This window comes from Sphaeramia orbicularis, chromosome 20 (assembly GCF_902148855.1).
Source record: "Sphaeramia orbicularis chromosome 20, fSphaOr1.1, whole genome shotgun sequence".
Taxonomy (NCBI): Eukaryota; Metazoa; Chordata; class Actinopteri; order Kurtiformes; family Apogonidae; genus Sphaeramia; species Sphaeramia orbicularis.
Window position 1 is genome coordinate 11,469,235 of NC_043976.1, and position 27,755 is coordinate 11,496,989.

At 37.8% G+C, this 27,755-nt stretch overlaps 1 protein-coding gene across 8 annotated transcripts in view; it reads right to left on the reverse strand.

Moving 5' to 3' along the window:
* cacnb2a (calcium channel, voltage-dependent, beta 2a) overlaps positions 1 to 27,755 on the reverse strand; it is a 155,533-nt gene that overhangs the window by 33,399 nt on the left and 94,379 nt on the right. For 6 of the 8 annotated variants that reach the window (XM_030123122.1, XM_030123124.1, XM_030123126.1 and 3 more), the window contains one exon: positions 23,622 to 23,741. In XM_030123122.1, the coding sequence (XP_029978982.1) occupies positions 23,622 to 23,741 (120 nt within the window). Of the gene's footprint in view, positions 1 to 23,621; positions 23,742 to 25,393; positions 26,159 to 27,755 lie in introns of those variants that run through there. The other 2 variants (XM_030123125.1, XM_030123130.1) reach the window with 2 other exon arrangements.

The window sequence follows — 27,755 nt, forward strand, 5'->3', positions numbered from 1 at the left end:
ATTTGTGTTCGCCCGGTTCCTCGTTAAAGGGCTGATTTTAATGCGGACCTCAGAGGTCCGTGTTAGAAGGAGGATGTATTCTTGTAGCTTAATTTTACTTCACTTCTGTCATGTATTTCCTTTGAAATATTATTTACATTTGAAAAAAAAGATTTTTAACACAAGTTTGACAATATCTTTAATGATATCAGATTTTTCCCATTGACATTTTGCGCCGATAAAAACAAATTTACCGAGTGAGGACTGATCCACTCACTGAAATTTATTCTCTATCGATTTATGGATAAATATAGATTAGTTCAGGACAAAGTGTGTGTGGCTTTGAGAGATGAATGAATGAATGAATGAATGAATGAGAACCGTATGGGGCCAGTGCCAGTGAACTGGTTCCACACACACCAGCGGGGGTGTGTGTGTCTGTGCGCGCGCGTAATGAGATATGAGTGCATGGGTGAAAGGAACGGAACAGAGTTCAGTTTGTCTGTACAGTCTGTTTGTTGTTCGGTGTGGTTACAGCCAACAGTGACTGTTTAGAGTTCTGTTCATAAAGTCACCAGTGCAGAATAACTGGGCTCATCCTTAGACGAACGATGTATATGTGTAAATAATTCAGTTCAGTTCAGAGTGTGTGTGTGTGGCTGGGCTTGGCCCCTTAGTTCCAGTGAAAGGAACTGGGAATGCTTCAGCATACCAAGACATTTTGGACAATTCCACGCTCCCAACTTTGTGGGAACAGTTTGGAGCTGGCCCCTTCCTCTTCCAACATGACTGTGCACCAGTGCACAAAGCAAGGTCCATAAAGGCATGGATGACAGAGTCTGGTGTGGATGAACTGGACTGGCCTGCACAGAGTCCTGACCTCAACCCCATAGAACACCTTTGGATGAATTAGAGCGGAGACTGAGAGCCAGGCCTTCTGTCCAACATCAGTGTGTGATCTCACAAATGTGCTTCTGGAAGAATGGTCCAAAATTCCCATGAAAACACTCCCAAACCTTGTGGACAGCCTTCCCAGAAGAGTTGAAGCTGTTGTAGCTGCAAAGGGTGGACCCACGTCATATTGAACCCCATAGACTAAGAATGGGATGGCACTGAAATTCATATGCGAGTCAAGGCAGGTGAGCAAATACTTTTGGCAATATAGTGTATGTGAGATGAACTGGCGACTCGTCCAGAGTGTACCCCGCCTTTGCCCAAAGGTAGCTGGGAAAGGCTCCAGCACCCCCCGTGACCCTAATGAGGATAAAACAGGTTCAAAAGATGAATGAATTGATCTGAATTATAATTTTTTGATTAATCCATTTCTGGATTTGTGAAATCCCACTTCAAGGATATTCACAGATTAAAATTTCTGGGATTCAACTAATAATTTTGACTGTTTTTCATCTTAGAATAGGACTTAACTCATATAATTATGCCTTTATTCTTCTAACATAACAACACTTTGTTCTTGAAAAATCATGACTTTATCCTTGGAATATGTTTTTTAACTTCATTGTGTTTTTTTTTTTTTTTTTTCATTATTATTATTATTCACCATTTAATGCATTACAGGATCAAATCCATATTAAGAAAAATGTGTTTTTGTCTAATTTTAGCTTGTTATATCTTGTTGCATCTTTTGTGTTTTCATTGTATTGCATCTTATATGTTGTGTTCATCTTCTACATCTTTGTCTTGGTGCTTCTTTTATATTGTTTTCATGTCATTACATCTCACATCTTACATCATCTTACATATTACGAATAAAACGTTACGAGCACGATCTGAGTCATTCTGACTTGTGTCTCCATAAATGAGTTCTTTGTTGCAGTGCTTCTCTGGTTTAAGTTTCATGTTTCATGATGCAACATGGTTAGAAACTGTCGAAATCACCACCAGAAGAACAGTAAAACAGGACCCTTGTCTTCACACAAACGACATGGTAAATGCTTCATAAATCAGCCCGGAAATGAATCAATAAATCAATCCTTTTGTGAGCTAATAAAACATTTCCTGTACCTCTGCAGGCTGTCGTACAACCACCATACTTCTGAGGACGTCTACATATAGAAAGGCTCATTTGTGGAACCCAGTATTGTTAGTATTTTCTTTCTTTCTTGGCAGGGATGTTTTTTTTTACAAAGCCACAGTAAATCTCCTCTGCCAACGGTGATGCAATACATTTTCTACAAAAAAGGGATTTGAATAGATTTAATAAGGTCACGTCATGACAAAAAAAAGCGAGAAACATATGCTTAAACACACTAAATCTAGACATCTGGACCTGTGTTACAAGACTAGAATTTACCCCACAGAAGACACACATCCCTTTAGAATTACATAAAATGCTTTTGGACATAATCTTAGAGTCAGTCTGGCAGCGATGGCAGCAACAGTTGGCAACATGGACATGGCCTCAACCAGATTACATTTAGTGTGTCTTTGACAGTGTGACAAGCCCAAGAGAAGTGGAATGAAAAGCCAAAACCAATGCACAGGAATGTAGCTGTAGAGTAATCTCCAAACATGGATTTGCACGCTCAGTATTTACCTGCAGATGAAAGAGGACGAGATGGAAGAGAGGGACTTTCGGAAGGATGTGCAATATTTAGTTCAAAGCTAAATTGAATCCTGTGTCAGACCTTTGATGCTGTAACTCACCCAATAATAAGATAATGAATAAAAAGTAGAAAGATGCTTCATATGTGACACATTGTACAAACAGGTTCCAAGCTTATTTTCGTGACAGTTACGGAGCGCAAACACTGAAATAAAGCAATTTGATACAATTATAGTAGGATTTAACATTGCATTTGGTTTGGTTTTATTATCATCTCATGTTTTTAAAAGCACTGACAACTAGGGGACACAAGATTTATCCAACAACACGTAAAACATTTCATAAACATTAACATAATAGAGTTTATTGTATTGGAGCCTGGACAATCAATCAAAATAAGAAGCTCAAACACAAGAATATAACCCTGTCCCATACGGGTTCCATCTGTACTGTCCCACATTTTACAATTCACTCTGCTGTAAATATGTATATAATCTGTATAGTTTTATTACTATTGTTATTATTATTTTACACATTTTTTGCCTTATCTTTAAGCAGTCTTGACCATTGAATTTCCCCATTGTGGGATCAATAAAGTCTAATCTAATCTAACCTAATCTAATCTAATCTAATCTAATCTGTTCTATTCTATTCTATTCTATTCTATTCTATTCTATTCTATTCTATTCTATTCTAATCTTATCTATTGTATTCTAATATAATTTATTCTAATTTAATTTAATCTGTTCTAATCTAATCTAATCTAATCTAAGTAATTTACAAAAACATAGAAACATTAAAAATATCCTTTTAGCTAGTGCCCTCACCGTTAGCATGCTAATTGCTAACAGTTTCCTCCAACATAAACCATTTATAAATCTTTTATACTATCTTTATAATTCAAGGTGGTACCTAAGTGACTAATAAACATCAGTCACTTTATTTAGAACTTAGAACAGTGTTGTTATTCCTGCTTTACATGAGGCTTCAGCAGGATGGTATTGAGAACAGGTGTTGAAGAGTATTTTATTTTCACTGATGTGTGGTTCACACCGGGTACGGTTACATGATGTTTTTTAAATCCTATTTATTTTTCCAGAAGAAATTAATCCGGAACTAAAGTACTTTCTCTTCTGTTTACATGGAAATGTTAAACCCAAATAAAATTTCACATGAGAAATGTTTATTTGGTTCTCGCAGCCCTTCTGTTAGCTTAGCTTAGCATAGTCACTGCATTTCCATGGTCACACGTAGCCAGTTTTTTAAAAGTGATTTGTCGTCTTTTGTCAGTGATTTTCTGAAATCCAATTCTCCCTAATTATTTCTTTAGATCTGCGACTTACTGCACTCATACAATCTTGGGACTGTTGTGTTGATGGAAGTTGGAAAATCTTTTTGTTGGAAGGGATGCATGCGCTAAATTAGCTTTGCTTTACCGTTTTAGCTTTGCATTAGTTTTTATTTCCCAAGATTTTATTACTGCAGTAAGTCACATGGCCATGATTTGAGCCTCAGATTGTGATCATACTGGACTAAAGTAATGATTAGGGAGAACTGAATTTCACAAAATCACTCATAAAATACTACAAATCACCAATAAAAGCCTGGCTACGTCTGACCTTAGGAACGAAGCAATTATGCTAAACTAGGCTAAGCTAAGCTAACGGAAGGGCTGCGAGAACAAGGCAATCGGTGCACTGCAGTGCACACTGTTTTGCCCACTCATCGAACTTATTAGTGCATGACAAATGAATTAATTAAAAAAAAAAAAAAAACAAGTGGTGAACTGTTCCTTCAGGGTTTTCAAGGCTGGCCCATCAGAATAGCCCACTCGAACGGTTTGGGTTGACTAGACTGCAGTGCATATTCTTCCGCTACCACAGAACGTGTGCGTCATCGTGACAAGACAACGAGCATGTGCAGAATGGCAGGAATAAAGTCCAAACGGAATAAAGGGTTTACATGTAAGAGGAATAATTTAGACCGGATTCAAAAGGGGATTAAACCAGTGACTTTAATCGGGTTTAAATTTAATTCAAACTTTTCTTTTTCAACTGGAATAAGGTGTTTACATGGGCATCTGAAATAGGATCTAACCTTTAATCATATTAAACCAGGAATAAAAATTGTCATGTAAACACACAGATTGATGCCACTTTGGTTTAAAGTGGCTTTTTTTTTTTTTTAATTGCTATTTTTCTTGTGGTGTTTCTTGTTTGTATGTTCAGTGTTGTGCTGTGATTGGAACCTTTATTTCCTGAGGGCAATAAAATTCTATCCAACCTAATCTAATCTAATCTAATCTAAAAAAAAATGTCTACAAAACCACCTGGAGCACAGAGATGGCTGAGAATTCTGTCCTGAATCCTTCATGTTAAATGTTGTATTCTTTGTTGCAATAGAATATATTGCTTTTAAGTCCAGAATGAAATGACTTTTTAAGGTGAATATCATCAGTTTATTAGGTATTAGTGTTGATTAGGTGTATTTGGGTCCATCCCTATTCAGAGCAGGCATCGCTGAGTGGAAACTAGTGCACTATGGGAGTAATTAATCAGATGAGTCCAGGGCTTTACAAAGGGACAAGCGTCTCCTTTTCATGGCTTTCCTCGTTCACCAATGCCTCACTGAAACACAACAGGTGTGAAGTGATAAACTATAGGGCAGTGCAGCAATAATTCATTAGTGAAAATCCTCCTGGAGTCTTTTTCCCTGTGCAGACACTAGTGTAAATATCCACAGGGCTGATGGTTGTAAGCTGGTTGTGTGTGTATGTGTTGGCGACATCTCCACTGACAAGATCATCCAATCCAGTGGGTGCACCGCCAGCACTCGTAGAGGACACAGCGCCCTTGGTGTTTGCACGCTTTGGAGTCACATGGATGTTGGAAGGTATAAGATCCATTAGTACGTGTATGTATGTAAGGGTATTCTCATGGTCCTCATGGGCCGCTGCCTCTTTCCTCCTCCCAGCTGCTCCACCCGGCTTTATCCATCAAGGCCGACTGTCACGTCATGTGATCTATCGACCTAATTGTGTTTTACAGCCAATCACACATGCTAACGGTCTAGGATTCTATATATGATGGTCCTTTACACAGCTGGGAACGGTGTTGGGACGTTTACTTTAGGAATGTAATAGGATTTATAAGGTCATTTAGATATTTTAGTAATTTAACTATACTAACAAATGTTTTAACTGGAGAATAGGGCTGCAAAATTATATAAGCACATACAATATTTAACTCAGGGGATGTAAACCTAGAAACATTGTCAAATCTTTATTACAACTTCTTCTACATAACGTGAATATAGTTTAATTTCCATCTCAAAATGACCCTCTGCATCCACTATAACTGATTTCATCTCCCTATCTACTGTATATAAATCTATAAATGAAGAGTATGTTATTTCAGGGTTAGGCAATATGGCCTAAAATGCTAAATGTCACATGATTATTTCTTTAAAAGGCTGATTTTTGGTCCTTAATGAAAATTGACAGAACCAGATGATTATCTGCGGTTTTAAGCTAATGTTTTTTCATGGCAAGGAGCTGAATATTTAGGAAATCTGGAACTAAAACATAGAAAAAAGTATTGTACCTGACAGTGTAAATAAAATAAACCCATAGGACAAACATATATATAAATATATTCAATATCATACACATAAATATGTATTTAATGGTAACCATCACAATAAAAATTATATCAAAATAATTAGCATTACTGTGTTTTGTCTTGCTCAATGCTATTTAAAAGCTAGATTTTTTTGATTGTGTGTCCAAGCAGTTGTGTTGTGTCCAGCAGTCACCGCAAAAGCATTTTGGCCATAGAAACCTGATGGTAAGGCTATTGTATTCCAGAATTACTAATATCTCCCAAAATATTGTTTTTGCTAGTCTGTTTCTTGATCAAAAATACATAAGTATGCCTAACAGCAGCAGTCAGCTCTTTCCAGATTATGTGTGAATCCCCGGACGCAAATTTGGTAGCGGAAGGTACCGCCTTTCTTGCCCCTGATTGGCTAGAATGTCTCTTCTCCGATTGGCTACTTGATCTGGCAGTTAACTCACATGCAGGGCAGGCTGTCAGCTGTACCTCAAACTGTCAGGCACTAGGTGATGCATCACTCAGTAATAATAATAATAATAATAATAATAATAATAATAATAATAATAATAATAATAATAATAATAATAACATTCTATAACTGCTTCTTGTTGAATTCTCATGTATATTCATACACTACAGGGCAGTCCACTAACATTCACAGTCAATTCTCACGTACAACACTAAGTCAGTTTAATAGTAGTTTAGTTAGTTTCCACATCATGGAGTACTAAACCTTCCATGATCCAAAGCAGCGCCTTAATCTCATTATTCAAAACCAAACTCAAAATCTGTCTGCTAAAGAAGTAATTCTACATTTCATACGACTATGCTGTTCATAAGTACATTTTTCATGATATGTGAAAATGAAATCCTATATGAGTCTTGATTGTTTGTTTTCACAGTAATAAAATATTGTGTATTTATTCTGTATACTAAAGATTTTTAAAACCTACATGTGAAGCTAAAGACAAATTTCCACATCTGCGGACAGTACAGTGGTTATTATTAATACTATGCTTTACTCTTGTTGGACAGTGACAAATGTCTTGTTCGGCTCTTTAAGACTGGGACACAGACAACAGGGTCTGAAGTTTTAAATCTGATCTGATCTTAAGGGGCACGGACGCAACATGAACAGAATAAAATGAACAGTCTGTCTGTGTAACAAACACATGGACATAGATGCACACGGGCAAATCCACTCCCCAGACACTCACACACATGCCACTTGGCTTTTATATTATAGATTGTGTATTTTCACGTCTCAAGTCTCTCCTTGAAAAGGATATTTCACTTCCAGGTTAAATAAAAGTTGAATAAAGACACTTAAAAAAAATCAAATCATCTGTCAAATACATTTTTGTCTTTTTCTATTATGAAGCAGTTTAGATTTTTTTTTTTTAATCAAAATGACTACAGTCTAGATCAGGGGTGTCAAACCCATTTTAGTTCAGGGGCCACATACAGCCTAATATGATCTGAAGTGGGCCAGACCAGTAAAATAATGGGATAAAAACGTATAAATAATATCTACTCCAAAATTTTCTCTATGTTTTTAAGTGAAAAAGTAACATTTCATAATGAAAATGTTTACATCTATGAACTGTACTTGAACGTAACATAAAAATATATGAACAACCTGAAAATTCTTCAGAAAAATAAGTGCAATTTTAACAATATTGCACCATAGTGTATCATTTATATATGTGCATTACAACTTACAGATCACAGTGGATCTAAATGCACAAAACATTTAGGAACAGGCAGAATATTGGTACAATTCCACATACTTCTCTTAAGACATTTCAGGCTGTTCTTATTTGTTCAGGTTATTCACATTTTTTGTCAAAGGCTAGTCTGTAAATGTAAACATTTTTGTGTAATTTTACTTTGTTTACACTGAAACAAAGAGAAAAAAATAGCTTTTTTTCATTATTTATAGGTTATTATGATAGTATTTTACTGGTCTTACCCACTTCAAATTGAATTGACCTAAAATGATTTTAACATCCTTGACTGTTAATATCTTCAGTGTAATTTTTGCATTTCACAAATTTATCCCACGGGCCAAATTGGAGCCTTTAGTGGGCCGGTTTTGGCCCCTGGGCCGCATGTTTGACACCTGTGATCTAGATGTAAAGTAGTTTCTTATATTCTTCCTTTGCACTGCTTTGATTACTCTTATTATAAATATGCTAAAAAAAAAAGGCAAAGGGAAGACATACAAAGCAACAGAATAAATGTTATGTTCTATATGGAAGCTTTTTAACCAAAAAATAATATTAAATAAAACCTATGTAATCACCACCAGATTAGACCTATTTGTGTTTCATACTTGACTTGAATGTGACGCTGCTGTTACTTTAACTGGTTCCTCTCCACCACACAGATCTCTTGGACCATACCCATGTTCCTGTGTGGTTCTTACGTAAGAACCGGCCTTCATTATGGATGCCATATTGACTGCAGCGAGAGAGGGAGTGAGAAGGACGGAGGTAGAAGGTTAAAGACTGTGGAGAGGGAATGGAGGAAAAAGCAGAAAGTGGACGATGACAGAAAGACGGAAGAAAGGCGGACAAGGATGGTGAAGAAGGAGGAGAGTGAAATTAAAAAAAGGTCAGAGTACAGGAAGTAAGAGGAGACGTGCAGATAAGAGATGAGATGAAGAAATAACCAGCGCGGGAGATGAGATCTGTAACTGGGAACCCTGGGAGGCAGCGCTGTGGACCGTCGCCAATTAACGCTGCACAATGCTTATCACAATATCGCATCACACTATGAATATTTCATGGAGTTACACCGCGGCGTTCTCTCTGTACTTACTCTGACTGAACACCTGCCCTTACTCTTGCTGATTTGCCACCTAACATGCCTCAGCCTTTCCATTAGCGGCTCACACACACGGCCTCCTGCCATAAATCAACATTCTCACTGTTTCTCCTTGGATGTTGAGGATCGATTGGAAATGAATTCAATGCAGCTCTGCATGCGCTGGCCTTAGGCTGTTCTGCCAGCATGTAAAATTCATTTTATATGGTCGAAAAAGAGCTATAACCTTCATTAATTTAATATGAGGAGATATTTCTGTAATTATTCAACGTTGTGTGCATTTATTGCATGTATTTATGTCGGGAATAATAAATTAAGGCTTGGGTTTTTGGTGAAAGCCTGTTTCCGATGTAGTTTTTTTTTTTTTTTTTTTTTTATCATTAAGTGCATTAACTGTGATCTGTCTTGTAAAATGAACAATACGTACGCTTTAATTAAACCAGTCAGATTCTATTTTCTATCTATTGTCCCTGGCGAGTTGAAGCTGCCGAGGTGACAGACTGAAACCAGAGAACGGTCCCTACAGAGAAAGCATGCCACTCATCAATTATGGCTGAAGCACTTCATCACTTCAACCAGCAGCCAGAGAGGTAGTTTATTTACATCCACTTGGACCATCTCTGATTGTACAAACTCACAAATGACAAAGAAAAACAACATTTATTCTCTCACACTATTCAAAAACACTCAGCAGCGTAATGTTATAACAATAATACAGTCAGTCTTAATCAACATCCAGGCCTAATAAATATATTACAGAGTTAAATATCACCACTGCAGACCAGACATAAACCAATTAATCTGTGAAAATAAGATGTTTTACGAACCACCAGTATTTACAGAATTCAGACTTAAATCATGATTCGACCCAAAATAGTAGCTCATAGAATAAAAATCACACTTAACCCTGTAAAGCCTGAACCTTTAAATCACTGACAGAAGTTTCCAGTTCTTTGAGACTAGAGGTTTTATTGGTCCTTCTGAACAACCCCCAGTTTTTTTTTTTTTTTTCAAATATCAATTTCCATGTATGAGTTTCAATTTTGTATCATATTTGATACATCGGGTCTCAGTGCTAAAGTATTATTATTTCTGAACAAACAAAAACATAATATAACACAAACATGTCTAACAAATTGGTAATTCCTTTTCAAAATTGGCAAAGTTCTTCCTCCTTCCTCATTAATGACAATCTTGTAGTGTCACTGGAAAGGCCTCTGGTGAACAAATTCCTCCCCCTGGTGGATTATCTGTGTATTGCATGTATCTAATTGTATACATCAGGTTTTTCAAGAAAAAAAAATCACACTGATCATGTAGAGGGCTTCAAAACTCATACATCAAACATAATACATTATAGGGCTAATTACCCATATTGTTTTTTACTGTTAATTCAATCTTCAGGTCCAGATTTATTCATTAACTGATTTTTTTTCTTTTTTTCATATCAGCTAGTTATAACTTTGACCCATGTGTTCAGTTCAGCAGTCAGATCTAGTTCATTTCCAAGGTGCAGCTATTTCTTCTTATTATTATATCAGCTCTTAAAATCCACCATCAGTCGACCTCTACCGTCCACAAAGCGTTGACGGTCAGGAGATGATGTGAAATGACCTTCTTGAAGTAAGACAGGATTAGACGCTCACTGTCAAACCAGGATCTACATCGCAGTGAAAAGCAGCATTCGTGTGTACATACATTTACTGAATATTCATTATGAGGAGGAGAAAATCTAATGTGGTCCATCATGACCTAAGAAGTCACAGTATTCTTTCTCAGTGTCATCTATAAAAATGGAGTTTCTGGAGTAAAAGAAACCAGAAATATAAGATCCAAACGGACAAACCAGAAACCTGGGAGAAGCAGGAGAAGATGCTGCTGTTCAACCAAAAGGAAATCTGGTTTGTGGATTGGTATTACAGAAAATGTAAAATGACACATTCCTGATGTTCAGAACTATTGTATACTATAACATATTTTATAACTCTGTCTCTGTTACCCACAACTGAACAATCCTCATTTTCATGTTTTATGCTGCACTGTTATTGTATATAAGTAGATAAATCTGTTTTAATGTATGTAGAGTTTTTCTTACTTTATTATTTGTTAAAATTGTTGTTACATTTTGTATTTATCTCATACTAGAGAGACAACAACTGCTGGTAAAGAAGGACTTGTATTTGTTACATACTTGGCAAATTGAGCAGATTCTGATTCTGATATGTCAAATTCATCAAACAAAATCAGAATACTTTATTAATCCCAAAGACAAATTATTGTGTGTTACTCTGTAGAGGTAGACCGATATATCAGCCAGCAAATACATTGATATTTGTCAATATCGAACGACAGCCTTAATTTTTTTTTTTTTTTTTTTTTTGAAAGCTGATATTCGATCGATAGCAAAAATATTATAAGATATTTGATCAGGCACCTGTGTGGGCAGCACTTGAAGTTCAATAAATGTTAGAAAAAAGAGTACTATGTGTATTAATAATTTCATTTATATTGCTGCATAAAAATCTTAATTATCTGAGTGTTTCCATTGTATATTACGGTTAACGTGCTTGAAAAAAAAAAAATCTGCCTTATATATTGGCCTCAAAAATTGGCTGTAGATATCAGCCATTGACTGACTAAATTAAAAAATAAATAAATAAAAACAGCATCGGCCTTAGAAAAACCCATATCGGGTGACCTCTATAACAGTTGTTTCATTCAAGTATAATAAAAAGTAGCAGAAAAGAAATTATCAATACAATAGAAGAATAAATAAATACATTCACACACACATACACACCAAATATACATATTAAAATACTTTATTCAGACACAATTAGAACAGAAATGTGTACATTATGTTCTAAACAATATATTAATGTGATAATTAAAGACATATAAATAAATCAATGGCTAAAATATTGTTGTATAATTATAATGATGAGCTTATAAGGTGGAATCAAACAGTCTAATGCTGTCCATGTGGCGCATTTGGGTGGAATCAGTCAATCCCTGAACGTGCTCCTGTGACAGTGACACTCATGGAGTGGGTGAGTGGAATTGTCCAGTATTGTCTTGATCTTGGACAACAGTCTGACTAGAGCTGGACTCTCTGATGGTGGTGTCAGTCAATCTTAAATAATCTCAAGTTGGATAAAAGCATGGCTAAATTCTAGTTTATGTTCCACTTTGATATGTGTTATCATCCAAACACCACTTGACCACATATGCTGTCATGTCCGCAATAAATGTCGAAACACGGATGTTAACAGCTGACTTAATAAAGCTCCTCTAGAGCCACGGACGACATGACACAACCTCCTTCATAGGTGAAGTAGCACTCAGAGTCATTAGCAAACTGATTAAAGCCTAATTAAACACAACAGACGATGATGTATAAACCTAAACATGTAACAACAAAGTCCATTTTCTTGCATTTTGCATCTATTGTGGTAGATGAAAGCCCTATTCACACAGGACTAGTTTTACCTGTGAACCTCTAGTAATTTGTAATAATTACAGATGGTCTGTGATCTTAATCCCATGATAATTCCACCACAAATTAATTTTCCTATTTCAGCAAATGCAATGGTGCTATGGTAATATTAGTCCTGTGCAAATCAAAATCTCTGTAATTTGGCGATATATGCAACATTTTTTGCTTTCTATGCACATTTATTCCCCTTATTTCCTGGGCCATGATGATGGTGGATCTGATAGTGCTAGTAAATCAAGTTTTAAAGTGTTTTTGGGGAAAATCGGGAGGCTTACATCATCTTATGGCATAGATATTCACTGAAAGAGCAAACTGAAATCTTTCAGAAGAGACGGATGGATGACAGACGACAGCTATTCTTTCAGCAGTTCTCTGTAAGTGGTGAACCTGCACTTGACATCAGAACTGAGGAATATAATGTCGGTGAATTAGAGTGAAAAACAGGCTTCATTTATCCCATGCAAATGCGCCGCATGAAACACAGACGTGAGGGTTACATTCCAAATCACCAGAGGTTTACAGGTTATACTGGGATTAAAATCAGAATCAACTATTATGCTGGTGTAATTATATCTCTGGTTATATTGTTTTAGTTTAATCATTAATCGGGACAAAAAAAAAAAGGATTTTAAAAAACCAAGTGTGCCAGCACTGACTTTCACTTTTAACTGTATTCTACACCTAGAATGTATGGGACTTCTTTGTTATTTTTATTTATTATATTTATTTGTTATTTACTCTCTTGTACTGTTTCCTTTTTAAATTTCCTTCATGTTTGCAACAGAGACTACAACCAATCTACACTAACCTAACCTGAACTAAACTAAACTAAACTAAACTAAACTAAACTAAACTAAACTAATCTAATCTAATCTAATCTAATCTAATCTAATCTAATCTAAAATAAAATAAACTAAAATAACTGTGATTTCCGGTCTATAAACCGCTACTTTTTTCACACACTGTGAACCCGCGGCTCAAACAATGATGCGGCTAATTTATGTTTGATGGGCTAATGATCGATCCAGCTGTCGAATAAGGAAATAGAGCTGCTGCACGTAAGCTTGACATTAATGAATCGATGGTGAGACGTTGGAGGCGGCAGTGTGAAGTGTGGGTGTGGCTTATAGTCAGGTGCGGCCTGGGGCACTGGTAAGGGGGGGGCTAAACATGACAAATTCATGGGGCCCAGCATTTGTGGGGGGCCAATTGAGCAGAGGAGGGGGTCCAGTGGATACAGGCTACAAGTTGTGAAAATTTCATGTAACATCTGCTGTATAACAGAGGCATAGAAGTCGGGAGTCGGACGTTGAAAGCATGTTAAGTTTTGGTTTCGTTTCATGCTAGTGTAAGTGACGTTATGTACAGACTGCACCCCCCTGAATTTATGAAGGGTCCACAATGTTTATGGTTTCTTGGGGCCCACAGCTGGTAGCGGCGCCCCTGGGTGGGGACAATAGTCTGGAAAGTAAAGAACTTTTTATTAGTACATTTTCTGAGATGCAAGTGTCATCATTTTTGCATCCTTAAAATTATTTACATATTTGGCCCACATATCATCAAACATTTTGGGTATCCTAGTCTTTTTCTTTTGTTCATTCTTGTTACTTAAATATTTGATGTTCCACTCCATCTCATCTCCAGGTTCCAGGTCTGTCAGTCAAACAGGAAAAAGGAGGTTCCCAACCCTTTTATAGCAGAAGCCATCAGGAACATACCAAGTGTGGCAGCAATCAGAGGGGAGTTTTGTTAGTTGGACAGATATTAACCTTTAAAATGCCCTAAACTATATTTGATCTGTTTTGAAACTTTTTGGGGGAGTTGTAAATAAAAGTACTAAAATAAGGTTTAAGTAGGGATATAAGTATATTTCCAGTAAATGGTAATTGCAAGGGAAAATGAACACTTATGGATGGTTTGGTCATGTGGGAGGGGCAACGGGTATATAAGGCCTGAAGCAGATGCTCCTCAAGGGACAAGTGTGGCCCTGCTTGTGTGGAGCAGGCTGCTGAAGCTGGTTGACTGTAGCCATGGACTGAGCTTTAATTTCTGTTGCTGATTCCCAGTGTTGGGCAAATTATTTTAAAAAAGTAATTAGTTATAGTTACTAGTTACTTTCCCAAAAAAAAGTAATTGACTTAGTAACAGAATTACTCCTTCATAAATGTAATTAGTTACCAGGGAAAGTAATTATTGCGTTACTTTTTTGAAAAACCTTCAAATATGTAAAAGGAAACAGATTTTTCAGCGTCTTTCACGGGCCAGTTGTATACAGTAGAACAGCAGACAGGTACTGAAGACCATGACTGTGGTGAGGCTGGGGTCCACCAAGGCCCGGCTGGGGTCCACCAGGGCCCGGCTGGGGTCCACCAGGGCCCGGCTTTTCCACCACATAAGTGCATATCTACATTTATATGAAGAAGATGCTCCTCCAGTTAATCCCACATCTCCACTTTTTTCAGTCGCTTCTCCCTGATCCAGCGGTAAATGTCTTCAGTCCAGTCAGTCGGACTCACTGGTAACTCCGCCCCTAAATTAGCTGCACACGGAACTGAGTAGTTCAAGTGCATGGGGTGTGCTGCGGACAACTCAAACTCGGACATGTCATTAGTCGTTCAGGTGAAGGCAGCATGGACAATTCAGACTCATGGACACACAGGTGAAGCATGAAGGCAGTGTGGGTAATTTGAATAGAAGAACGGCTCGTAAATGAACGGCTCGCAACAAAATGGTTCTTATCGTTCACTGAAAAGAGTCGTTCAAAAGACTTGACTCGTCCGCGAACGTCACACCTCTCGTGCTTGGCTGAGTGAACCAGGACAGAAAACAGCTGTTTGATATCAGTGCAAAGTAACACGCCACATTTCACTGCCGGTAATGGTAACGGCATTGTAATGTTTCAAATAGTAATTAATTAGATTACCCGTTACTGGAAAATAATAACGGCGTTAGTAACACTGCTTTGTTTACCGCCATTATTCCCAGCACTGTTGATTCCCGAGTTTCCTTATGTTCTGTCGAGCTGATTTTCTTTTCTTTTTTTTTTTTAAATTCACTTTTTTATTGACATTCTGCATCAATTTTGACAAAGATATTCATTTTAACCCTTTCATGCATAGTGGTCACTACAGTGGACAGTTATTCTACAGCTGTTCTCTTGTAGATTGATAGATTTTGTTGTTTTAGTTGCATAACAGCCAACACAGTGGACACTTACGCACCATCCCATAATACACTGCAAATCATACCATTACTGTAACTTTGCAGCTCTTGAGAAACCTGCAACATATTTGAATGTAAATCAATTGCTAATTGTTATTAGACTGTAATTAACAGGTTTAAAAAAAAAAAAAGAAGTTGTTATGTTTTGTTGTTTTTTGCATATTATTTGCATGAGTAATTATTATTATAGTATGTTAAAATGTGAGAAAACATCAGATTAGCGACATTCAAAAAACATTTATTTCATAGTTTTCACACAGTATGACAGTAAATGCATGTTTCTTTGCTTAAAAAATTAAACACATGGTGTCCAGCTGAGTGGATATTTTTGTTAATCCATGAAAAATAGGTTCACAAAAAAAAAAAAAATTAAAGTTCAGTAACATTGTTTTTTCATGCCTAAAAGGGAATAAAAACACTCAGGAAAAAAATCTTGATTAAGGTTCTCATAATTCATGCATGAATGGGTTAAATGTCATCAACATTATATTAGTCTGAATGTCCCATTTTTTTTAAACAATGAAACAAACAAAACGAACATTAACAAGTAGGGAGTGAATTGCAGTTATTGCATTTACTATATCTAATCTTCTATACAAAAATAAAAGCATCAAAGTCCGGTCTGCGTGCCATGATGTATTCCATCCATGTCTTCCAGTGCGTAACAAACAAGTCCTTCTTATAGTTCACCTCTGCAGTAAGCCTCTCCATCTTCTATATGTCCACTGTAATGTCCATCCACATGCTCAGCATTGGGCTTTCTGATGAAAGCCATTTTCTTGTGATGGCTTTTTTGGCCGCTATTAGCAGGATATTAAATAAATATTTGTCTCTCTTTGGCCATCCTTCTGGTATAAGTCCAAAAAATAAAGATTTACATTCAAAGGATAAGTGGCTCCTGATAATTTCTTGTGTTTCCTTATGTATTTCCTTCCAGTAATTTTCGCTAACTGAACAATTCCAGAAGAGATGATAATGACTTGCATTTGTATTACCACATTTTCTCCAGCAAATTGGGGAGTTATCTCTATAGTGGGACTTTTGATGTGGTGTAATGAAATATCTAATCAAGCTTTTCCAGCCAAACTCTTTCCAACTCTGTGAACTACTACACTTCCACTGATATTCCCAGACTCTTATCCACTCTTCTTCTGTCAGATCCAGTCCTCCCACTATTTCCCATTTTGTTTTTACATATAAAGTGGAATGTGTTTTCATGTTGACAAGCCCTTTATATAGACCTGAGATTATACCTCTATTTTTGTGTGAATCATAAACCTTTATGAATACATCCAATAACTGATTGCTTTTTTCTGCTAAATTTTTTATTTTTTTCATTAACAAAGTGTCTCAGCTGTAGGTAACGATAGAAATCTTGTCTCTCTAGAGCAGGGGTCTCAAACTCAGATCCTCGAGGGCCGGTATCCTGCATGTTTTGGATGTATCCCTCTTCCAACACACCTGATTCAAATGATAAGCCTATTATCAAGCTCTGCAGAAGCCTGATAATGACCGTCAGGTGTGCTGGAGGAGGGAAACAACTAAAACATGCAGGATACTGGCCCTCGAGGACCGGAGTTTGAGACCACGGCTCTAGAGCGTATTTCTCTTTAATTCTTTCAAAACTAAGTAGTGTATTATCCTTTATAATCTTACATATAGCCATTATGCCTTTATTCACCCACTCTTTAAATCTATTATCCAATTTATTTGGTGCAAATTGTGTGTCATATACACACCACTTAAGAATCACTATATCTTTTTCTAATTTATATTCGGTTATCACTGTTTTCCATATTTTTAGTCGAGCTGATTTTCATCAATTAATTTAGTTTTATTTTTTGGGTTTTTTTGGCTGTTTTTTTCATTAACACAGCTCTAACGGCTATGTACCTCGGACAATCACTGTAAATAAATTATACCACAGTGAAGCTCATTCCAGCCTCCTGGTGTGTTTCCTCCTCTACTTGGCCAATCGTCACACCCAGATTTTCTAATAATAACTGCGATAAGGAACAATTTACTATAAAATGTAGGGAAACTGTATATATTTTTGTTATATATTTTGGTTTTTGCTCATTTATGTGGGTGTTGTTACCTAATGAAGCGAGTACTTACATATTGCAGCCTCTTTACATAATGTGTTGTTACATTATATCAGCAAAGACATGACTTATACACTGTTCAGACACTGGTTCCAGTTATACAGGGTGGGGAAGCAAAATTTACAATGAACATTTAGTTGTTTTTTCTCAGCAGGCACTACGTCAATTGTTTTGAAACCAAACATATATTGATGTCATAATCATACCTAACACTATTATCCATACCTTTTCAGAAACTTTTGCCCATATGAGTAATCAGGAAAGCAAACGTCAAAGAGTGTGTGATTTGCTGAATGCACTCGTCACACCAAAGGAGATTTCAAAAATAGTTGGAGTGTCCATAAAGACTGTTTATAATGTAAAGAAGAGAATGACTATGAGCAAAACTATTACGAGAAAGTCTGGAAGTGGAGGAAGCAACAAAAAAACGTACCAAAGCTTTTATTAAAGCTCTCAAATCCAAAATCCTAAAGGATCCAACCAAATCCATGAGAAACATGGCAAATGAACTTGAGGTAGACAACAAGACCATTAGAAATGCAGTAAAATATGATTTGAAGTTAAAATCTTACACAAGAACACCAAAACACTTGTTGACAACAGCAACAAATCCAACTTTAGCAATTTTTGGGAATCATGTTTATGGCCGCCTTCTAGCCCAGATCTAAACCCCCTGGATTCTGCTATTTGGGGCGTTTTAGAACATGCTACCAATAGAACATCACACAGCAATGTTGACTTTCTTAAAGATACTATTAAAGAAGAATGGGAGAAGTTGTCACCTGAATATCTGAGGAACACTTGCGCAAGTTTCAGGAAGCGTGTGAAGGCAGTTATTGAGAAAGAAGGAGGACACATAGAATAAAAACATTTTCTATTATGTACATTTTCTTGTGGCAAATAAATTCTCATGACTTTCAATAAACTAATTGGTCATACACTGCCTTTCAATCCCTGCCTCAAAATATTGTAAATTTTGCTTCCCCACCCTGTATTTTTGTTATATATTTTGGTTTTTGCTCATTTATATGGGTGTTGTTACCTAATGAAGTGAGTACTTACATATTGCAGCCTCTTTACATAATGTGTTGTTACATTATATCAACAAAGACATGACTTATGCACTGTTCAGACACTGGTTCCAGTTATACATGGTATGTTGTTCATTGTGTCTCACTGCTCATAAAAGTCCACAGTCAGGGAGTCTGCAGTGCCTCTGACCTGGGCCAGACCACAGACAGGCTGCGTCTTACGAGTCATCTGTCATGTAAAATGCCAGAGGGGCTAATCTATGCCAACTTATCTTTTTAATTAGCGAGCCAGAAAGGGTGACTCTGGAAAATAACAGCATAGATCTACCGGAATGATCTGTCTTTGCCAGCTATAAGCTACCTGGAGACAGAGCGCAGGAGGAAAACGTCTGCAGGAATGGATGGATAGCCCAAAGCCCAGATCTTACAGCTAATGAGTGAGCTCCTGTTATAGACACTAAACACACGGCGAAAGACATTAAACCAATTTTTCAGGCACTTTCTTTAATAGAATATCATGAACTACCCAGTGAACTGGAAAGTGTAAAGCAGAGCATCAAAGTGCAGAATTATTTCACACATCAAAAGCATGAATCTTAACAGTGCCAGTGATTTGAGTGATTTTGCAGAAAGCCACTTTGATTGCAATTCCTGTTGCGCATGTGTGTGTTGTTTGTTTATATGATGCTAATTGTGGCCCAGAGCAGAGCAGGCGAGGCTTGGCTCAGATAAACAGAGACGCTGAGCCCTCGGAGGCCCCTAACCTCTCACATGGGCTGCCCCTAAAAGCTCTTCTTTCATCTAAAAAAAAAACAACAGCTGAAACAAGCGCCACTATTCTACTCTGTTACAGGATGCCCTTTTTAATGGGTAAGGGCTGGTTAAAATGCTATTGTACTATAAAAAAAGAGCCATTTTTACAGCCTAAGGATCATACTGGAAACTCAGATGGAAAAACACCTCACCCTGTGTTCTATCAAATCCACAACCCAGTCACTGCTGTACTTATCTGCAAACCACAGATACATGCAAGCCCAATATCAACATTATTTTAAAGGTTGAGTGGATAATATTTAGCGACAAAATGCTGTAGCCTGAAACTCTCACTCTAACCTACAGTGGCGGTTAAAAATGTGAAAAGTGAAGCAGTCCCTGTTAGAGCCAGCAGTTTGTGTGTTCTTTACTTTTTGATAAAAGTGATATTAAACTCAATACTCTTAAAAAACACTTAAAAAGGAGCAGAAAAGGAAATCCAATTAAAGGAAAGTAAAAGGAAATTCAATTCTGGGCTACTGTAGAAGCATCTTAAAGGACCATCTCTGCTCCCTCTGTGAATATAAAAGACTCACTTTAATATACAATGTAAAAACACAGCTATTGTTATTCTATTGATTAACCCTTTCATGCATGAATTATGATTAAAATTATGATTAAATCAATTTTTTTTTTCCTGAATGTTTTTATTCCTCTTTAGGCATGGAAAAAAAAATGTGATTGAAATTTTTTTATGAACCTATTTTTCATGGAGTTACAAATGTCCCCTCATTTCATTTTTGAAGCAAAGAAGCATGTATTTACTGACATACTGTGTGAAAACTATGAAATAAAATCATTTTTTATGCTGTGAATCTGATGTTTCCTCACATTTTAACATACTGAAATACTAGTTATTACTCACTCAGATAATATGCAACAAAAAAAACCCCAACTTTCTGTTTTAAAAGAAATTTAAATTACAGTCTAATAACAATTAGCAATTGATTTACACTCAAATATGTTACTGCAGATCAGGTTTAGCAAGAACAGGAACAGTAATGGTATGAATTGTAATGTATGGGGTGTTGCATAAGCGTCCACTGTGTTGGTTGATATGGAAGTAAAACAATAAAATCCATGAATATACAAGAGAACAGCTGTAGAATAACTGTCCACTGTAGTGACCACTGTGCATGAAAGGGTTAATAAAAATTAGAAGATATTTATGAACAATGACTCCCATTTCTGGTATCAGATCTAAAATACTGAACCTTTAACTATCTTTACCGTCAGATATGATTATGTTTAGGCACTGATAGTAACAGGTTGGGCTTGGTTTAATAGAGAAAAAAGTCTGTAACAATAAAACTACAAAATGTATTTAGTAATATTTAAACTAAATCTACAGCTGACCAAAATGCTCACAGGTTGAGAACAGAAACTTTAAGTCCACTCATAGTCTGGGCCTATTGTCTTCTCATTCGGGGCTCAAACACCAGACCAGTCCATTCGCAATTTTCCAAAACTATTACACAGTCGCGGAAAAAATTATTAGACCACCCTTGTTTTCTTCAGTTTCTTGTTCATTTTAATGCCTGGTACAACTAAAGGTACATTTGTTTGGACAAATATAATGATAACAACAAAAATAGCTCATAACAGTTTAATTTCAGAGCTGATATCTAACCATTTTCCATGTTTTCTTGATAATAACCAAAATCACTTCAGGTCTTACATCAATATCTATGGCATTGTACTGACAAAAACAGTGCTTTTAGACATTCCATGCTTTCTTTTCTGTCTGTTTTAGTCACATGACACACACAGGAGTTAGTACTTGATTGCATAACCATTGTTTTTGATGACTTTTGATGGTCTAATAATTTTTTCTGCGACTTTACTATAATACTGTTATGCTGCATTTCCACTCAGCCAAAGAGAAGAAATGAGACTACCAAAGCCCATGACTGAGGGTGGAGGGACTCAAGTCAACTTGGTGCCAATAATGCACGTCTAAGCTGGTTTGACAAGCACCAGTAAACATTAAAAAATGATAAGAACCAGGAGTGAAGCAGCACTTCAGTGCTGTTGAACAGTCCTTCATGTTGATGACTTGGATTTGACAGTGAAACGTTTAGAGTTTGTCAGATTCTGGCAGATCCATTAGTCTGCATATACAAGCATATTATTGTATTCACCATGTTGTCATGTTACTTACTGCTGATGCAAAACAGGTTGAGTTTAAGAATATGATGCTGATGTAGGACAATGGAAGACAATAGGGCTGGGTATCGTGGCCAATTTCCTTAATCGATTCAATTTAGGTTCATCAGGTTCTGAATCAATTGATCACGATTCAATTCTATCTGATATTGATTCGATTCAGTTTTAATTGATTGATTCAGGTTCACTTAGTGATGCCAAAGTACAATTTTGAGCTGTAGCCTGATTATTTGAGTACCTCAGCCATGCAACACATCAATACTGGCATCAATATTGACATTAGAAAAGAAATAAATGTGAGATCTCAGCAGTAAATAGATGAATCTGTTCTGAAATAATGAACAGGACAGAAACACTGGCATGTTTCTACAGTGGCTCACTGGCTGGTGGCTTCTAGTGTTAAGGTGCATTATTATCACCTATGGCTGAGTGTGGATCCAAGTTAATATTCCTAGAATGACCAGCTTCCGCGACCCGCCTTGGAGAGCCTCTGCCGATCAGACGGTCCGGGCGAACAGTTACTCTGCACTACTGGTGTGTAGGGGTGTAAGAAAATATAGGTTCTGCAATATATCGCAATGTTTCATTTCACAATTCTGTATCAATGTTTTTTGTTATTCAAATGCAGATATTGTGAAGGTTCATTTTTGGGTTTTTTTTTGGTTTATATTTTATCATTATTATTTAACAGTCTTTTATTAATTGATTTTAGTTCCTTTGTTGGGATTGCACTAAAATAATGTTATGATGTTAGTTATGAACAATAAAATATGAACATTTGAACAGGATCTTAAACTATAATGTCTGTAAAACATAATTTAAGTTTCAACACAGGAATATTTTGTGATATAGCATTAGATCCTGTTAAAATGAATAAAATGTGTTTAGTATTTGTGCATATTTCTGGTGTAATTCAATTTTTCAAGGAAATAATCATTTCAAAAAAGAAACAAACCACAAAATTGCCTTTTTAACAGTATCATGACATATCGTGATATATCGTGATCCTAGTATTGTGATTTGTATTGTATCACCAGATTTTTGCCAATACACAGCCCTACTCGTTTGAGTTTGAGGCCAGGAGGACCTGCCATGGAGGGGTTTTCCCCACCCTTCCTCCAGCCCCTCCCATGCCAGAATCTTTGCGAGCGAGACCAAGACCCGTCTCCCCCAGGGGCCCACGAGACGGAGACAGCCATGCCTCAGTGTTGGCAGTACCCGGGTCATGTACTCACGGTCCTGCTCTGAAAAATCAATCTCATCCACTATTAATTGATAACACAAAATTAAAAAATAAAATCTATCCAAAATCGATCAAATCAATTTTTTTACCCAGCCCTAGAAGACAACCAGTCATAATGTCAAATATCAGTTTAGTTGGTTTGAATGAATCAAACTGGTTTAAGCTTCTACACTGGACTGGACCAGATAAACCACAGAGTGACTGAACTATCTCATTATATAACACCACAAACAAAATCATGCCCTGCTCTTCCACAAAGTCTCATGCAAATCAGTACAGACGCTTTTGTTTACATGTGGCTGACAGACAGGACAGATTAAATAACCCCACTGGTATCAGTAAAATGCTGCAAAGGTATCTCAGAATATTTTAATGCCTTAACCGACACACCAATAGAAGGTGAACTCCAGCCTCTGGAGGTGAAATGACAAATCCAGAAACACACACTGGCAACATTTTCTCTGGCACTCGTGTTGGCATCCACACCCACACACCCCGCTGCCGTCCATAAGGCCCAGGTTTGAGTGTGAGCAGCGGCCACAGTTGGAGTCAGTACTAACCTTGGCCTTGTCGAGCTGTGCCTGAGCCTGTCGCTCTGCCTCTCTGCGCACTGCCTCCTTATCCTCCTCCAGGGACACATCGGAGTCTGATGGACGGCTGGTGTAGGAGTCGGCCGAACCCTGAGGAAACAAAAAAACATCAACACCTCAGCGACACACAAATACTGGAACTCCAAACCATTTGGATTCACACTTTGAAACTGACAGGTGTTATCAGCGGAGAAGCAGTGAGGCTCACAGAATGAGGAGGACTCTTAATTTGCTTTGCATTGACCTTCCTCTTCAAACAAATGTTCAACTTTCAGAGTTGGTGCTGCTCCCAAATGTTCATACACACCCACGCAAACCGAAGTGTTAAGCTTTGATCAAAGCAGTTAATTTCATGAAAGAACAAGCATGAAGTCTGTGCTTAAAGTGGATATGTGGAAAATTATGGACATTTCCACTTAGTCTGTGGAAGCATGCCAAAGGACACAAACTGTCTGTCACAGAACAACATTACCAGCAGCTCTTCTTCTATCCTTAGCTCTCACTAAGCTGCTCGCCTGCAGATTTGTTTTGATCCTTTTGTGACAAACACTGGGGGAATTGTAGAGGAACTGCACCAGGTCCCAGTATGTCTCTGTGTGATGTGTGGTTGCGACAGATCTACTCATAAACACCCACTGACAACCTCAAGACTGCAGCTGCACACTCACATCATATACTGTGTCCTATGTTACATGAAAACAGATCATAAATAATTGCTGAAGTAGATAAAGAAAAGCATTGGCACTACTGCATTCTAAAAAAAAGATCTAAAAATAGAGGAAGAGTCATGATTTTATTGGCAGTTGTTGGATGAATTAAAAATAAACACTAAATAAGCATTTGTTTAATGGCAGGTTTTACCAACGTGAAGGCAATCTGAGCCCTATCCTTACCTGCACGCTACTATGCCACCCACACAAGGTCTTTCATTCATCCCACTGCACCACAACACTCTGCTGTCTGAGTTAAAAATAGCCTCCTTCACTCTGTGCCTGATTAGAATTACCCAGCCATCACACACATACAAAGAAGGATCAGACCTCTCCCTCCTCTCCACTTACAATACCTGACTTATGTATAGAAACGTCCCAAGTGTTAGAACCACAGATAATACAAGGTTATTCATATTTATGATCATGACACCCTGCAGCTCATCAATTACATGTGTGTGTCTCATGCTCTCTACTTTGTACCTGATATGAATAACTCATTTGAAACCGTCCTCATTAACTATCCATGGGCGGCGTTTGCTGTCATCAGGTTTAAATTGGTCTACCATTCCCAAGCTGTGTGTAGTGTCATTGTATAAACACTGCTCAAGCAGGAGTTAGAATATGCAGCCCTCTCACACGAGCATTTAAATGACCTAAATCGGAAAGTTATTGTGCATTAGCCGCTCTTTTTATGAACTATATTTGGCCTTGAAAAGTACAGGTGAACATACCTGGCCCACTATGATTGTTTCATCATGTCACGGCTAATGACGGGGCGTGAGCAAGAACACAGTCCCAGTGGGTCATAGGGAGGTGATATGGAGCTGTGCCCAGAATCTGACAGCCATAACTGATAACAGCACCCAGCTCCTCATCATCACCGGCCAATACACAGCCGTGCCACACTGACCCCATACCACAGGCTGATGGATACGTTAGACACAAACACAGACTTCTGCTGCACAATGCACATGCACACACCAAACACAGGAACTTTTCACGATGTAAACACACTCGAAATCTGCTTACACAGGCATCAGAGTTCTTGACGCGACCTCCCTTGGCTCGTTTCAGCAAGCGGATCCAGGTGGCCTTCATCAGCCACGCTGGTCATTCAGCGTCCAGAGCCACTGCTCCCCCCTGTTACTGCTACAACTACACCTGACTGCACTGCTGTGGTCACCTTTGCACCAGCGCTGCAGCTACTGCTTTGGCTACAGGTACATTCAACACTGTTGCTACATCGACAGCTGATTCCTGTTACACCTTGGCTACCTTCATCTCGGGATAAATAAATCGCTTTGGAGTTACAGATCTTTATTCTGCTGCAGCTCCAGCTAGCTCTGCTGCTATCTGTAGAGCCACAGCTCCTGCTCCTCCTGCTGCTGCTGCTGTTGCTGCTGCAAAAGATGGGGAATCCACAGGAGCTCGCTGCCCCATGCATAATCTCAGCAGCTCTCTCCCCCGTCTGCCCCAGTCTCCTTGATGGCCGGAGTACTCAGACCGCCGCTGCAGGTGCTGAGGCTGACTCCCAGAATGAGTCAGGTGGTAGCGATGCTTCTCATCCTCTCTTTCCTCTGTCGCTGCTCCAGCTCTGGCTCCAGCCTCCACTCTCCTTCTCCTCCTCTTGCAATAGTCTCCTCGTGCTGCTCCAACAAGCAGTGATAACAACAGTTTTCCCGGTGCAGACTGTGACCGTTTCTCCTCTTGATGTAAATGAAGGTGCTGCTGCCTCTCAGGTGATCCCACTACCACCAACACCGATGCCAGTTTTCTCTCTCTCTGTCTCTGCGTCTCAGTCTGTCAGTGTGTGTCCTACACACTCCCCGGTGCTACTTCACTGATTCTGCCTCTCTATCTCTGTCTCTGCCCACCCCTCCTTCTTCTCCTCCTATGTCACTCCCCTCATTTTTTTTTCCCAGTTACCCCTTACAGTCAATCCATCTGCTGATTGCGTATTTGCAGTGATGAGCACTTGGCTCTGCATGTGTTGTGTGGGTATGTTTTATTGTGTCGATTTGTCTTTCTTTGCGGGCAAACACGGACATAAACACCTTAACATGAGCTGTTTATGGCCATGAAATGACATATTGTTATCTCAGAGGTAGAAATTTGCATATTGCATGAACTAAATCACTTCTTTTTATCACATTCATGCTTTAACAATATGATCCATCACATCAAGGCTGCATGAATCATTACTCTTATAATCAAATCACAAGATGTATGTCAGTCAAGACTACAAAAATGCAAAAACAAATTATTGCCACGATTTCCCAGAGGCCATGGCGATGGGTTTAGCAAACCTATGATCCATAGCCAAAATGATGCACTTCATTTACAATTACATCCTCTAATTCTCTCATTTTAAGAGCTGAAAGCAGCAAATGTTTAATATTTTTACTTAATCAATGACATAAATGAGTCATTCATTTTTATGTTAATTAAAAATTCAAAAGGCATGTCTTAGAAAAACGCAGAGAATAAGGTCCAATTGTAAATCATGTGACTAATTATCAGGCAAAGATTCAGAGAATTAAATGAAATGTATTTTTCTTCAAATCATCTCCTTTTTGGACTCTGCAGTGACATTTCTGAGGTAAAAGCTCTACATCGTTTCCTGTCAGGAACAGCTGGGATTCGCTACATGTGAGTGGAGCAGCCACACAGGACAAATGAAATATAATTACACTGTTAATTAAAAATTTCTCATCCTCATAAAGTGCCGTGCAACGTCAGCGTCTGATCCGGGATTATTCAGTACGTCCTGTTTTCCTTGCGCTGCCGCTCTGCTGACGCATGATGCTCCTCTGTATAACCCTTCCCGAGGTTGTGCGAGGTCAAAGGGTAAACTGAGGGAGGAGAAATTTGAAGAATCTGAAATGGGTATGTTGGTTTATGACCAGAAGCCGTTCCCCGAGGAGCACTAACTGTAGATCAAAGAATGACATGCTAATCAGTGGAGCTTATCATAACCAATCAATGACACGCCTCCTTCTGCTCAGGTTTTTTCAACCGGGACCGTGCACCTAAAAATGGCACATGAAAGGAAAAGAGTGGAGGAGAATAATGTGATTTTAGCTCATTAGGATCAATTAGCGTAATGAGGACGGCGATTACCTGAGGTAGATTATGTTTTGAGCAGAGATTGATGGCGGACAATATCAAATTACATTGTGTAACATCACTGACAGATAAAAGAGGAGCTAAATGTCCACAAGGAAAATTCAATCTCGTGATCTTGTCTTACCATCAAATTCTGTAATTGCATAATAGAGGGAAAAGGAGCAAATAAAACACAAGGCGGAAGAAATAATACAAATACCTTGTTATTGTACTTAAAGCAGCGTATGACTTTCATCACTAATTTTTCTTCAAATGTGTAAAACCC